The sequence below is a fragment of the Aricia agestis genome, chromosome 6 (genome assembly GCF_905147365.1).
Source record: "Aricia agestis chromosome 6, ilAriAges1.1, whole genome shotgun sequence".
Classification (NCBI taxonomy): Eukaryota; Metazoa; Arthropoda; class Insecta; order Lepidoptera; family Lycaenidae; genus Aricia; species Aricia agestis.
Window position 1 is genome coordinate 1239639 of NC_056411.1, and position 12685 is coordinate 1252323.

The 12685-nt window shown below is 37.2% G+C and overlaps 1 protein-coding gene across 7 annotated transcripts in view; it reads right to left on the reverse strand.

Moving 5' to 3' along the window:
- Nucleotides 1-12685, reverse strand: part of LOC121727556 (protein madd-4) — a 316241-nt gene that overhangs the window by 74257 nt on the left and 229299 nt on the right. For 3 of the 7 annotated variants that reach the window (XM_042115441.1, XM_042115440.1, XM_042115439.1), the window contains exon 1: nucleotides 7385-7483. In XM_042115441.1, coding sequence (XP_041971375.1) covers nucleotides 7385-7408 — 24 coding nt within the window. In that variant the 5' untranslated portion in view covers nucleotides 7409-7483. Of the gene's footprint in view, nucleotides 1-7384; nucleotides 7502-10911; nucleotides 10973-11078; nucleotides 11259-12685 lie in introns of those variants that run through there. The other 4 variants (XM_042115443.1, XM_042115442.1, XM_042115445.1 and 1 more) reach the window with 3 other exon arrangements.

A 12685-nucleotide genomic window follows, 5' to 3' on the forward strand; every position in this document is an offset into this window, starting at 1 on the left:
TACTTCAAGGATAAGAGATTGGTAAGGAATTTGGTAAGTATATTGAACGACACTGATTAAAAATATAGCTGAAATGTAGCAATAACAAATAATAATATGCTTTACTCACAGGGACAGGAACACTAGGAACTTGAGCGGCATAGCAGCACGGCGAGCGACAGCAGGCAGCGGCGGCGCGTTTCCAACGCAACCACGTCAGGAACAACGAGAGCGACAGCAGAAGGGCAGCACGACGACCGGGACGGCGGCAGAACAGCAGCAGGAACAATGACAGGAACGATGGCAGGAACGGCGGCGTTACGGATTTATCGCGATTCGCGCGCGAGATGTCGGGGTGCAGGAGTGCAGGACTGGTCTGCAGGCTTACGACGAAAGGCTTATTGTCGAGACACAGTGCACTTGAGTTTTACGAAGTGGACAAGGACACATCACACTCCGGAGACGAATTGGTTCATAGTTTTTCTATTCACTCAGTTCTCTTTTCACTTTTCAGTTCAGTTTTCGCGAACCGTTAAGGAATACCAGCGAAACGACGGATTTAATGCTGGTATCCCACTTCTGACACCACTGTTACTTGGTGGGTCTTGAGAGACTTTTTAAAAAAAATCACTTTTATTAAAACTAGAATATTTATTTAAAAAACTTAATAATTATCTTAAGAGAAAACCTGCACCCGACGAAGGTCCAATTCGATCTGATCAAAAAATACGGAAAATGGAATAACAGAAACAGCAAAAGTTTGCAATTGCAATTCATGGAAATGCAACTGAAAACCTAAGCGTTTTTACTACACATACGTTGACATGTGACTTCCGATATAACAGTCCGTTTACATTAACATACAGCAACTTGAAATAATATTTTGTAGGTGGGTACAGAAGTGATATAACGGGGAAGTTTGAAACAACATTGGCGATATTTTGTCAAAGCAAACTTGGTAATTATAATCAAATTTGGCGCCGGCGGGAATGCAAATTCGCCCTGAGCCGCCGTTTAATGTGAGTGAAGAATTTAATTGTGAAATGTACAACTTTATAAAACTCAGTTGGCGCCGGGCGTTGTGTGAAAATTTGTCTATATTTTGTAAACGACACAGTGTAGGATAAACTTTACTAAATGCTTTATGCTTCAGTTTTTTTATGAGTGGAGTTATTTTATTGGTATAGTTGAATATAATATTATGAGAGTTAAGTTGAAAGTATAAATTGAGTAAGTTATTAGAAACTGCTTTAAAATGTAGAGTTGGTATTAGTTAAATACAGATCTGATGTTAGAACCTAACTGTGTAGTATAATAATCTGTAGGTACCATCGAGGAAATTGATTCCAAGGCAGTTGACAGACCAACGTCATTTGGTCGGATCATGTCAATTCAATGTTAACTGTGATTTGTCGAATGTCGACTGGGTTTGACGTAACGCGACCAAACTACGTAGGTCCCCCATCTGCCTAGTAATCAACTTATCTGATAGTACATACCAACTATATAATTACATGGTTATATGAAATTAAATCTGTAATTGCATTGTAACCGTATAGCTGCTAATGTATAGTAAGTATCATTAATTTACATTAGAAATTGATAATAAAAGCTTCTTCTTTCAAAACATGTAATTAGAATAAAAAAATACAAATTTTATTAATTATGTAGGAAGACGAAGAAACTGCTTCCTCCCATGTCCTGGTAACCGCTACAGGTGCCTCTAAGTGTCGGAATAGTCCAATTTTGAGTCAATTCCTAACCGCACCTGTCGACACGGATCCACCATTATCCCTTCGGGTACAACATTAAAATGTATCGGATATAATTTATTCAGGGTAATTACGTGAGGCTCGATGAAGGGATCGAGATTTTTAAATTTAGAATATTCAATCTTGCCCCCTCGGCGGGGATTTCGCAACCCATTAGCCCCGAGGAAGGAGTAAATACTAATCGAGGAACATCTTATAATACCTTTATTACATTCCAGTATAATCATGAAAACGATAAAGTAGGCTGTAGGTTATTTCTGCGAGATCCTGGTAATAAAAGAATTATAATAGAGATTAGAGATATAATATATTTATGAGGTCGATTATTACTATCGGGATGATTGCAAGCCAATATGATGGTAGGATTCGTTTCGTGGATTCCTGTACGTGTGTACAAGTCCAATAAGATCGGCCTCTAATCGGCCTACAATCAGTTTAGCCTGAGCGTGCCCCGTATATGGAAGCATTATTTAATTGTAGCTACTATTTAATTGTTTACAACAAAATATTTGTGTTATAGGTATCGAAAAAATTAACAATTACAGTTACATACCTGACCTCAATATAAATAACGAAATTCGAAAGCAATTTCCAATTTTCGTTAAAATCTATGGTCGCCCGCTCGCGACCTTGTTAAAACACACTCGCGAATCACTTTTGTTTGAACTTGATGAATCTTGCTGATTAATTGGCGAACGAAGTTTATTTGCGTAAGTGATTAATTAATGCCAATTCCAGGTCTGAACAAAGCCGCCTGTTACAGCTGCGATACCGCTCTAGTTATAGTAATCTTTCGCCTGTATTGGCACGAACACACGGGTAGATAGAACGACGACCTAAATGTTCGATTAAATTCTGAACATTCATGCGTCGAGACAAAGTAAAATATTATATGAAAATATCGAACAATCGGCACGAGCTGTAGTCTGTAAATAATAGCTTCGAGGAATGTTTAAAATGGTCATAGCAAGTGAAACCCAAAACAATGGAAGGAAGTCGCAAGTAAAAATTAAAACTGATCGTGTGTGAACTTTGTGTAATCTCCTCTGTTCTCATTAATTTAAGCTTGTTAATTTAGTCAAACGATCCATACTTAATATTATAATTAATGCTAAAGTGTGTATATCTGTCTGTCTATCTGTTACCTCTTCACGCTCAAACCATTGAACCGATTTTGCTGAAAATTGGCATGTAGATACTTCAAGTCTCAGGAAAGGATATAGAATAGTTTTTATCCCGGAATAATGTACGGTTCCCGCGCGATAAACGAATATTGGCACGACGGAGTTACGGGCGTCATCTAGTACTAAATAAATGGCAATTATTTCAAAGTGTGTTGTAATGAAGGTTATACAGTGAAGTAGGTACTTATTAAGTAGGAATTTGCTCGTTGAACTTACCAGCAGTGTGTATCAAAAGCGTTTCTTTGATAATTTACTGTAAGGGAGTGGGTGGTTTCAAAGGGTTCCCGTCAAACCAACGGCCGACCATTAATATTACGCCGTGATTATGCAAAATAAATAACGAAAATATTTTGTACCCTATATAAAGTAACAAAAATATTTGCCCCAGCTTTCAGTCCAGTATAATTCGTTAAAAAATACGTTGCAATCTATCTATCTATATATATTAATACGTGAGAGAAAAACTTTGTAACCCTCTTTACGGAAAATGGGAAAACGTAGGTTAACTTTGACTCGAGTATAAGTCAGACTTAGTAAGTTAAAATCTTTTTCATTAGACTAGCCTTAGTATCCATTTATATGCGCCCGCGCGAAAGAGCGGCTTAGCCGCTACACTGCACTGTGAGATTACCAGCAATTGTATATAAAATATAGCGGCTCGACCGCACGGCTATTCAAATAAGTCATCACATACTATTGGTTGTGATCTTGCGGTTATAGTGGCCAAAAAACCGTTCGTTCGTGCCAACGCATAGAAATCGACCGTTAGCTGTTGATGATGACGACGACCATAACTCAAAAAGTCAAGCGCGACTCGTATAATACAAATTTGTAAAAGTAACGCGACATCCCTCATTAATAATCCAAAAGCGAAGTAAAAGGTTAGGAAAGCCACGAAATGCGAAAAACTTGTACATTACCCGGCGCGGGTGAGACGCGCTGAATTTCATTTCAGACTCACGATTTATTATCCGCTTATCGCTTTTTATTTTAATCGAGGGCAAAAATGACTTATGACGGAACCCTCCATATAAGTAAATGGATGATCAGAGGAATCTGATTAAATATATTATTATGTGAACCTAAATATTAGCAGGACACTTTGTTAGATTTAAACGGAGGACGACTCATTTTCGTTTAATTGTTATCATAAATCACTAATAAACAGGTGCCAAAAGTTTTCTAATGGTGGGTCATTATATTATTAACTTCTCAAGAAACTAGAGCCTTCTAAGAGTTAGTTAAATACAGAAATTGTATAATGTTTATAGCTATAAATGTATCAAGTAATAATTTATTCGATAAGAAAAGTCTTCGTCAACAGTATCCGTAATTTCTCAACAGAATTCTCAGTCATATCCAATATCCATACATAATATTCAATACTTTTAAACACAACACAGACCTGTCTCGAATAAGTGATAAATTATGTATATCGATCATTGTATAAATCATACTCGTAAAAATAAAACACGGTGAAACAGGAGTATATTTGCGAAGTTAATTTCGAGTTTGTTTAGGAGGTGTTTGCTGGAGATATTCATTTGCTCAGACAATGCGGTGGATAGCTTCATTATATTGTTAAGTAAAACATTATCTGAGTGGACTTGGCAATTCGAAATTCATATAAATGAAATAAATGTAAAATTTTCGTAAGAATATTGTGTGAATTAATAATGCAGATATACTATAGCCTCGAGATAAAAATGAAGTAGGTCGTAAAGTAAATGTGGGAGAGCCATGCTTCTGCACGAATGGTCCGGCTCGACCGGAGAAATACCACGTTCTCACAGAAAACCGGCGTGAAACAGCGCTTGCGCTGTGTTTCGCCGAGTGAGTGAGTTTACCGGAGGCCCAATCTCCTACCCTATTCCCTTCCCTTCCCATCCCTACCCTCCCCTATTACCCTATTCCCGCTTAAAAGGCCGGAAACGCACCTGCAGCCCTTCTGATGCTGCGAGTGTCCGTGGGCGACAGAAGTTACTTTCCATCAGGTGACCCGTTTGCTCATTTGCCCCCTTATTTCATTAAAAAAAAGGTCAATTTGGCACACTCACCTTACTATTTTCCCAAAAAATTGAGCTGTAATTTGTACGTTTTTGCAATTTTTTGCACTTAGAATATTATTTTTCATTCTGAATGTAACAGTACAATGTAATAATGTGATAAAATACAAATTTCCTAAAGAATCACGCACGTTATAATATAGAGCAAAAAGTTCAAATGAATTATACATTTCTTCCTTTCTTGTTCCTCAGTAATTCTACCTTCGTTCTCTATCGCTAATACTATCACGACGTAAACTTAAATGAATCCGTGTTTTAATAGTTTTAATGTTATGAACTTTAAAGTGTCAAGGAATTTGCGGAATATTTCCCACGATACTGAACTTTTTACACAACAGCTGCGATAGTTTGATTGCCCTGTCTATTGCTTGCATAATTTAATCAATGTCGAACATAGGCAATCATAGTCCACTATATTGGCCCATCATGTGTCAAAGACCAAAGTGGAGAGGTTGCATACGAATAAAATTGCAAAATATTTACAGAAACATGGAAATGTCGTTGGCTTTTTTATTATGAGGTGCTTAAATTTCATTCGCGTTTTGAACTTCCTTAAAGAGCCGGAGATAAAATTCTGGCCCAAGGGAAGGGCGTGACTTATAACCGCCTTATTATGTTACAAAGTAATGAAAAGTTTTAAACATGACATGTTTAGCGATATTTTTTAAAATATAATGTTGTGTTAAAACTTTTTAGTCTCTTGTAACGTTTTTATTTATCAAAAAAAGTTGACATAAAATCCGAAATCAATTTTTTTTTTATATAATTAATAACGTAAAAGTTTTTATTTTAGTAGCAAATGAGATATTGAAGATCATTATTAATTACCTCAATAAGAACGCGAGTATCTAAGAGGTGTCAAGCATAATAATATTATAAATGCGAAAGTGTGTCTGTCTGTCTGTTACCTCTTCACGCCTAAACGGCTCAACCGATTATGCTGAAATTTGGTACAGAGATACTTTGAGTCCCGGGAAAGGATAAAGGATACTTTTTATCCCGAAAAAATTTACGGTTCCCACGAGATAAACTAATTTTAGCGCAACGGAGTTGCGGGCGATAACGTTCGCAAATCGTAAGTAATAAATAATGTATGTACCACGAAGAAATTTATTCATACGCAGTTGACAGACATACATCATTTGGTCGGATTATGTCAATTCAATGTGAGCTATGATGTTGGCTGGGTTTGACACAACGCAACCAAATTACGTTGGTCCGCTATCTGTCTGCGAATCAACCTCACTGATAGTACACTTTTTTTCTGAAATTCCTGCCTAGTTAGAACAAGGAAGGTTAAGTTAGTTACTACTAGCGAGACATAATCACTGTCCACGTACTCAAGTCGTCGGTGTTCCGAGCACGAGTCTCTAACTAGTCTGGCAATCAAAAAAGATAAGAAACCACTTGAAGCACTCCCCAACTTTTTCATTTGCAATTTTATATTTTAACTTTTAAACTTGAAGCGACTTTTATTTACCCTGGGAGTTTTCGTGTCACATTTTAATATATATATTTTTAATTCGCGGCGCGGCGAAGTGCTCAGTAGTTGCTCATTCCTCATTAATTAAAAGTGAAGTGAACTACAAATTATATACACTTATCGTTAATTTGTAATATGCACTATGCACTTTCATCTTCAATTTTCGTCATCTTCTTTCATTCAACTTTCGCTTTGGCGCATTTAATAATTGAATGCGTCAACGAACGCAACGCCAACATTGTCATTTTTGTTTTTTGGATACGATCAGAGGGCATGCGTCGCGGGCATGCCTTATGTTCGCTGTTGACTGCGCTATACCGCATGCCCTCGATGAACAGAAAAAGGCACAGTGTGGACAAGCTTATGATGTATGTTACACATTTTTCTGCATCAGGAATAAGTTAATGTCCACCATGCATAAATCCAGTAGCTTAAGAACCTTTTCTACGTAAATTACTATTAACACTTGTACACATACACACGTAATTCTCAAAACAATGCCTACATCGAAAATATAGAAAGAAAAGAGAGCAGTAATAATTAACATCCGAATATTACTATGTTTGCAACGCTGATTTTCAGTAAACGAATCACATATTATATTATGTGGATCCTTTGCCATATTAGGGTTATGATTCACGGGGATCGTTAGCGGCGACTCGTTGAGCCACGATATCTGACTGACATGGTGTGGGAATAGTACGTGGTGGCCGCAAAGGAAGATCTTCGAATCGAGCGAGGTATTATACTTGGTGAAGCCGGAGCCCACGTGATTGATTTCAGCTGTCGTATATAATGTGTATACCGATGCACTTAGAAAACGTCGGTAGCGCGATGCAGGATTATGGCGCTAATGGTGAGTGCCGGCATATGGTGATAATTGACATACTAATAACTCACCTGACACCGTCCATCGATGCACATGTCGAGGCTGCCGGGCCGACAGCGCGTGCCATCGGATACGCGCGCCGCCAACACCGCCACCACCACTCGCTCGTCGTCCTCCAGCGCCACCGTCTGCACATACAATGGAATTTATGATAGTAAACTAAGATTAGTTTATCACGTGGGAACCTTACATTTTCCGGGATTAAAGTATCCTATGTTCTTTACCGAGACTCAAAGTATTACCATACTAAATTTCAGCATAATTGGTTCAGCGGTTAGGGCGTGAAGAGGTGGCAGATAGACAGACAGGCAGACACTTTCGCATTGACAATATTAGTATGGATATTATGGGAATTCTTAAATTACGTTAAACTATGAGTGTGGGACTCATAGTTTAACGTAAAACTGGGTGACGGGAATAGCTTAGTTATGACTTGACGGGAACAGTGTAGTAACTATACTATGTGTTTATAGCCTATGTGTTTAGCCCCCTGCTATTCAGTTTAAAAATATAGAGTCAAAAACTTCGCAAATCAAAATTTGGTCAGTAGTTTTTACGCGCAGAAGTAACAAACATCATTCTTCATGTATTAAGAGGGCGACTAACCCCAAAAATTAAACATCGTCCTTCTATCTTCACACTCACACCCGTCTTTCATATGCCAGGTGAAAAAGAACGACGCGGATTCATCGCGAAATTAGTTTTTTCTCAATAACTCGATAAATATACTTACAACATTTTAAAAATCCGCTAGGTCGATCTCTCAATGATAAAATGGTATACAATGTATTAAAATATTAACTTAGTTCAATGCCCGGTTACGGCAATAAATGAAAAATTCGTGAAAATTAGATGCATCTTTGTGATTTTTTTCTATCGAGAAAATTTTAAGATATCGTGTTTTTGCTAAGATCGGATTCTCGGAAATATAATGTAGTATCTAATTTCAGAAAATGAAACAATTCAGGGCTTATTTTCAAGTATAAAAATGAATTATAAAATCGACACTTTAGGGTTAGTCGCCCCCTTAAGTAATACATAAAGTCGTAAACTTTCAACATAACAATAGTTTGATCCTATACACAAGTAATAAATACATTTTCTTATAATATTATAATATTATTTAGCCGTTTACATTATGTGACGGTGGTGCTCTAAATTGTATGTAGTCTCTATCTCAGTGAAGGTTACTGCAATGTAAAGTACACTGTCTGTTCAAACAACGTAAAATGAGTAAAATGGCTGGGAAATACCAGACTTGTTGAAACGATACAACGGTAATGGTTAGCCCATTTATGCATTGATAACTCTATCTACAATGTTTATACAAAATAGGACAAACTTTTCACGTTAGCATATGATAAACAAGCGATTCCGAATGTGTAGATAGGCATATTGGTCAATAATTGCTCAGGGTTAATGCATGATTTAGACAGCTTTCTATAAATTGCTATCCATCATGGCATACTTGGAGAGTAGCTTTAACGTAGCGCAACTTTTCACAACCTTGCCTTTTACAGAATTTAAGACGTGCCACTAAATTTATCTCTTTCGCTCTCGAGACCCTAAATAACTCCTAATGGGCACCATTTTGTAACTTTCGGGTGCCTATCAAAAGTCGATTACCTCATTAGAGAATTTTATCAACTCCAAGTGTCAATTTGTTCGGTTAACCTTCGGACCTACAATTTGCGGAACTTAGAAGGCTTCGGGTAAGTTCGGGTGTCTTCGGAAAAGTGTCGTAACCTCATTTGCGCCCTTGGCCACGAAAACATGCAATGTAAACGGGCCGGCCCATTTACATACGTAACAAGAGTATTCAAATTTCATGTTAATATAATCAAAATTTACATAATACATGAGATTCATACAGCAAAATCAATAATAGTAATTTGCTGATATCGGCCCGGGGTGCAAAACTAGGTAGAGGCTAAGTTTGCTGTGTAATTTTCATACTGTAGTAAAATCTACTTTCCAACTTCACAAACTTGATGGGCAGTTTAAGAAGACGATAAGTTGCCTTAGTATATGTTATATACGGAATTCTTGCAACATAGTCGGCTACTAAGCAGACTATTTTGAACAATACTTTGAACTATCAGAGGAATAGACAGGTCAATACAGGACCAAAGATCTACTAGGACGCTCTTTCACTCAACACACGACGGTCTTAATTGCAATACAAAATTTTAGTTTTTGTGAGCAAGATCCTTGACGCTTAAGTGTAACTTTCAAAATAATGCTTGAAATAGATATTAGCAACAGCAGATTTTTGCCGAAGAAATGTAATACGATACAAATTGTAGAGTGCAGCGTGTACCACGTACGTTGTTATTGGATTTACCAATTGTCTACAGCGCGGCGCCATGATATTCTACTCACTGTTTTGTAGAATATCTCACTGAGTAATGTTATGTAATATATTGTCCATGGCTTGCAACATGTAAAGAACATACACTCAGACGAGTATTTACTCAGATTGCAACTATTCTAGCGTAGGTTGTAAAAGGTGGCTAGCGTTTAAATTATATTCTGTGTAAAATAATTCTATATATCACAAGTACTAAAATTATATTTACATTAACAACATTGTTTAAAAAAAAAAGAAAACTCAATTTCTGCTATTCAGTTTAAAAATATAAACGAATGATACACAAAACGAGTTATGTAATTCTTGAACCCGACTTCGGTAACTTTTAAAAAACTATTTCTTGTAAAAAAATAAGGTCGGCACTTAATTAAAAAACTTCTATTTTGTGTAGAAAAATGAGTAAGTACCTAAATCAATTAGTGCCCACACTTAATTAATAAATTGAAAATAACTAAGAACTAGCTCAAAGGAAAAGTTTTAAATAAAATCGTTAGCGAGTCCTCGACTTGGCTGCGAGTCACTTCCTTCTTTTAATTTGAATAAATTACACTGCTGTAAAGTATTGTTAAATATCGTACAAATGGACAAATAATACAGTCCTTGCGGCTGATTTATTAACCAAAGTGGGTAAACTGCTACAAAGTCGATTTCAATTCAATTCTTTTATTACAATTCTGCACAGCATTCTATTGTAACCGTAGCAACTAGTTTTAAAATTGCTAAATATTTCTTCAATATTGACAAATAAGTGGTTACTAATATAATTATTATTACATTTTTTTTCTTTATTTAAAGGCTTGTGTCGAAACCGACAATGCCAGCCTCATAAAAATCAAAATTACAAAAATCTCATGCGTAATGATTTAAAAGAGGTAAGTACTAATCAGATAATATAATTATTGAAATCGCTTGTAGCGATAAGACCGCTTTGTGTACTTTTTAAGCTTAGTTACTATGTTCTTTAAGTCCTGTTTGCTTGTATGCAATAAGTATTTTAATTCATTCATTTATGTTGTAAAATGACTGATAAAACACTATATGACTACTTCATACTTGTAGTTCTTAGGAACTGCACATCTTTTTAGCAAATATACACTAGGTATATCCTTTGTTTGGTAAGTGCAATGGCTCCTAGAACCCACGCCCTCTGCAGGGCTGGCAACTTACCGGCTCGGGGCTCTGGCCGCTGTGCTGCGGCGTGCCTCTACACGTGAGCGCGCACAGCTCGTCGTCGTCCTTGTGCGCTCGCCAGTGGAACAGCTCGCCGCCGTACGGGGTGGCGTCGTGCGCGCTGCACTGCTGCTAGACCACACGCCACAAGGCTGGCAACTTACCGGCTCGGGGCTCTGGCCGCTGTGCTGCGGCGTGCCTCTACACGTGAGCGCGCACGGTTCGTCGTCGTCCCTGTGCGCTCGCCAGTGGAACAGCTCGCCGCCGTACGGGGTGGCGTCGTGCGCGCTGCACTGCTGCTCGCGCCACACGTCTTCTAGCAGTGATGAGTTGCCTTTGCAGGGCTGGAAAGAAAATAGTGGTTAGTAAAAGTAAAAAAGATTATCTACTGTTTGTATTATTAATAAGTTTATTTACTAGTTTTGGCACTGTTCTAAGACTGTTCACTCAGAAAGCTCACGAGGCTTCACTTTGTGAGAATTAAAATTATATAAGTGACGAATTTAAATCTGTATCATATTTAAATTCGTCACTTACATAATATTATATAATCAGTTACCTCGCGACCACCGCGCTGATCGGTTCACGCGTTATCGCACACCGAAGTACGCAAGGCTCGTCTATTAGTTAACGTAACTACCTAACAAACATTACCGCGGGTGCTCCTGCCTGCAGGAGCACCTTATTTGTGATGGAGAAGATGTCACGTACCCCCACAGTAAATTATGCCAACGTTACCTCCAAAATAATGTACCCCAAGAAAGACCAAGCCATCGTAATAGATTCGATCGACGGATTGATGCTAAGAGATTATTTCATGGCACTCTCAACTGTAACAAAGTCAACGAATATTCAATTCATTTCCAGGATTTACCTATTTAATTAAGAAAATAAAAATTAAAGATTATACTTTAGAGATTCGCCCACTGATTTCTAGAAATAAAAGGATTGTTTTATCGAATGTTTGCCCGATCGTTCCCAACGAGGTTTTAATAGAAAAATTTAACGATATTAACATTAAAATCTTAAGCCCGATTACTTTTATAAAAGTAGGTATACCAGATCCTGGCTTCTCGCATATAATGAGCTTTAGGCGACAACTTTACGTTTCCCCCGAGGACGAAAAAAGACTGCCGGAATCGTTACAAATCCAGTATGAAGATACCAACTACTGGATATATGTATCAAACGAGTCGATGAAATGTTTCGTTTGTAATACAATGGGACACTTGGCTAAAAATTGCCCTCAAGGTAATCATACCTTAAATACCTCTAAAATCTCAGTGATATTACACCAGAACCTATTGAAAGCCTTAATAATATTTTAGAAGAGTCCCAAAATTCTATACCTCAATCTCAGGTTGATAATATTATTAACTTATCACCAAAAGATTATGAACATAATAAGGGCATTAAACGAATACATTCTACTACTACATCAGAACCTTCCCATCCAGAATTGAACCAAAATACTGACCTTATTACGGAACAAAACGTACCATCGAGTGATTATACTAACGACACCGACAGTAATTTTTCATTAGAAGAAGAAATACCTAGTAAGAAAAACTTAAGGAAGAAAAAGAAAACATTAGATAATAGACCAAATTTTTTATAAAAATCGAACTTACAGCAGTATTGCTAGTGGTGGTGTAGCTACGTATGTCAAACCTCATTTATTACCTGAAGAGATTATTATTAATAGTTGCCTTGAAGTCGCTGCGATAAGAATAAAATTCCCTTTAGAGATTACTATTTGTAATGTTTACAT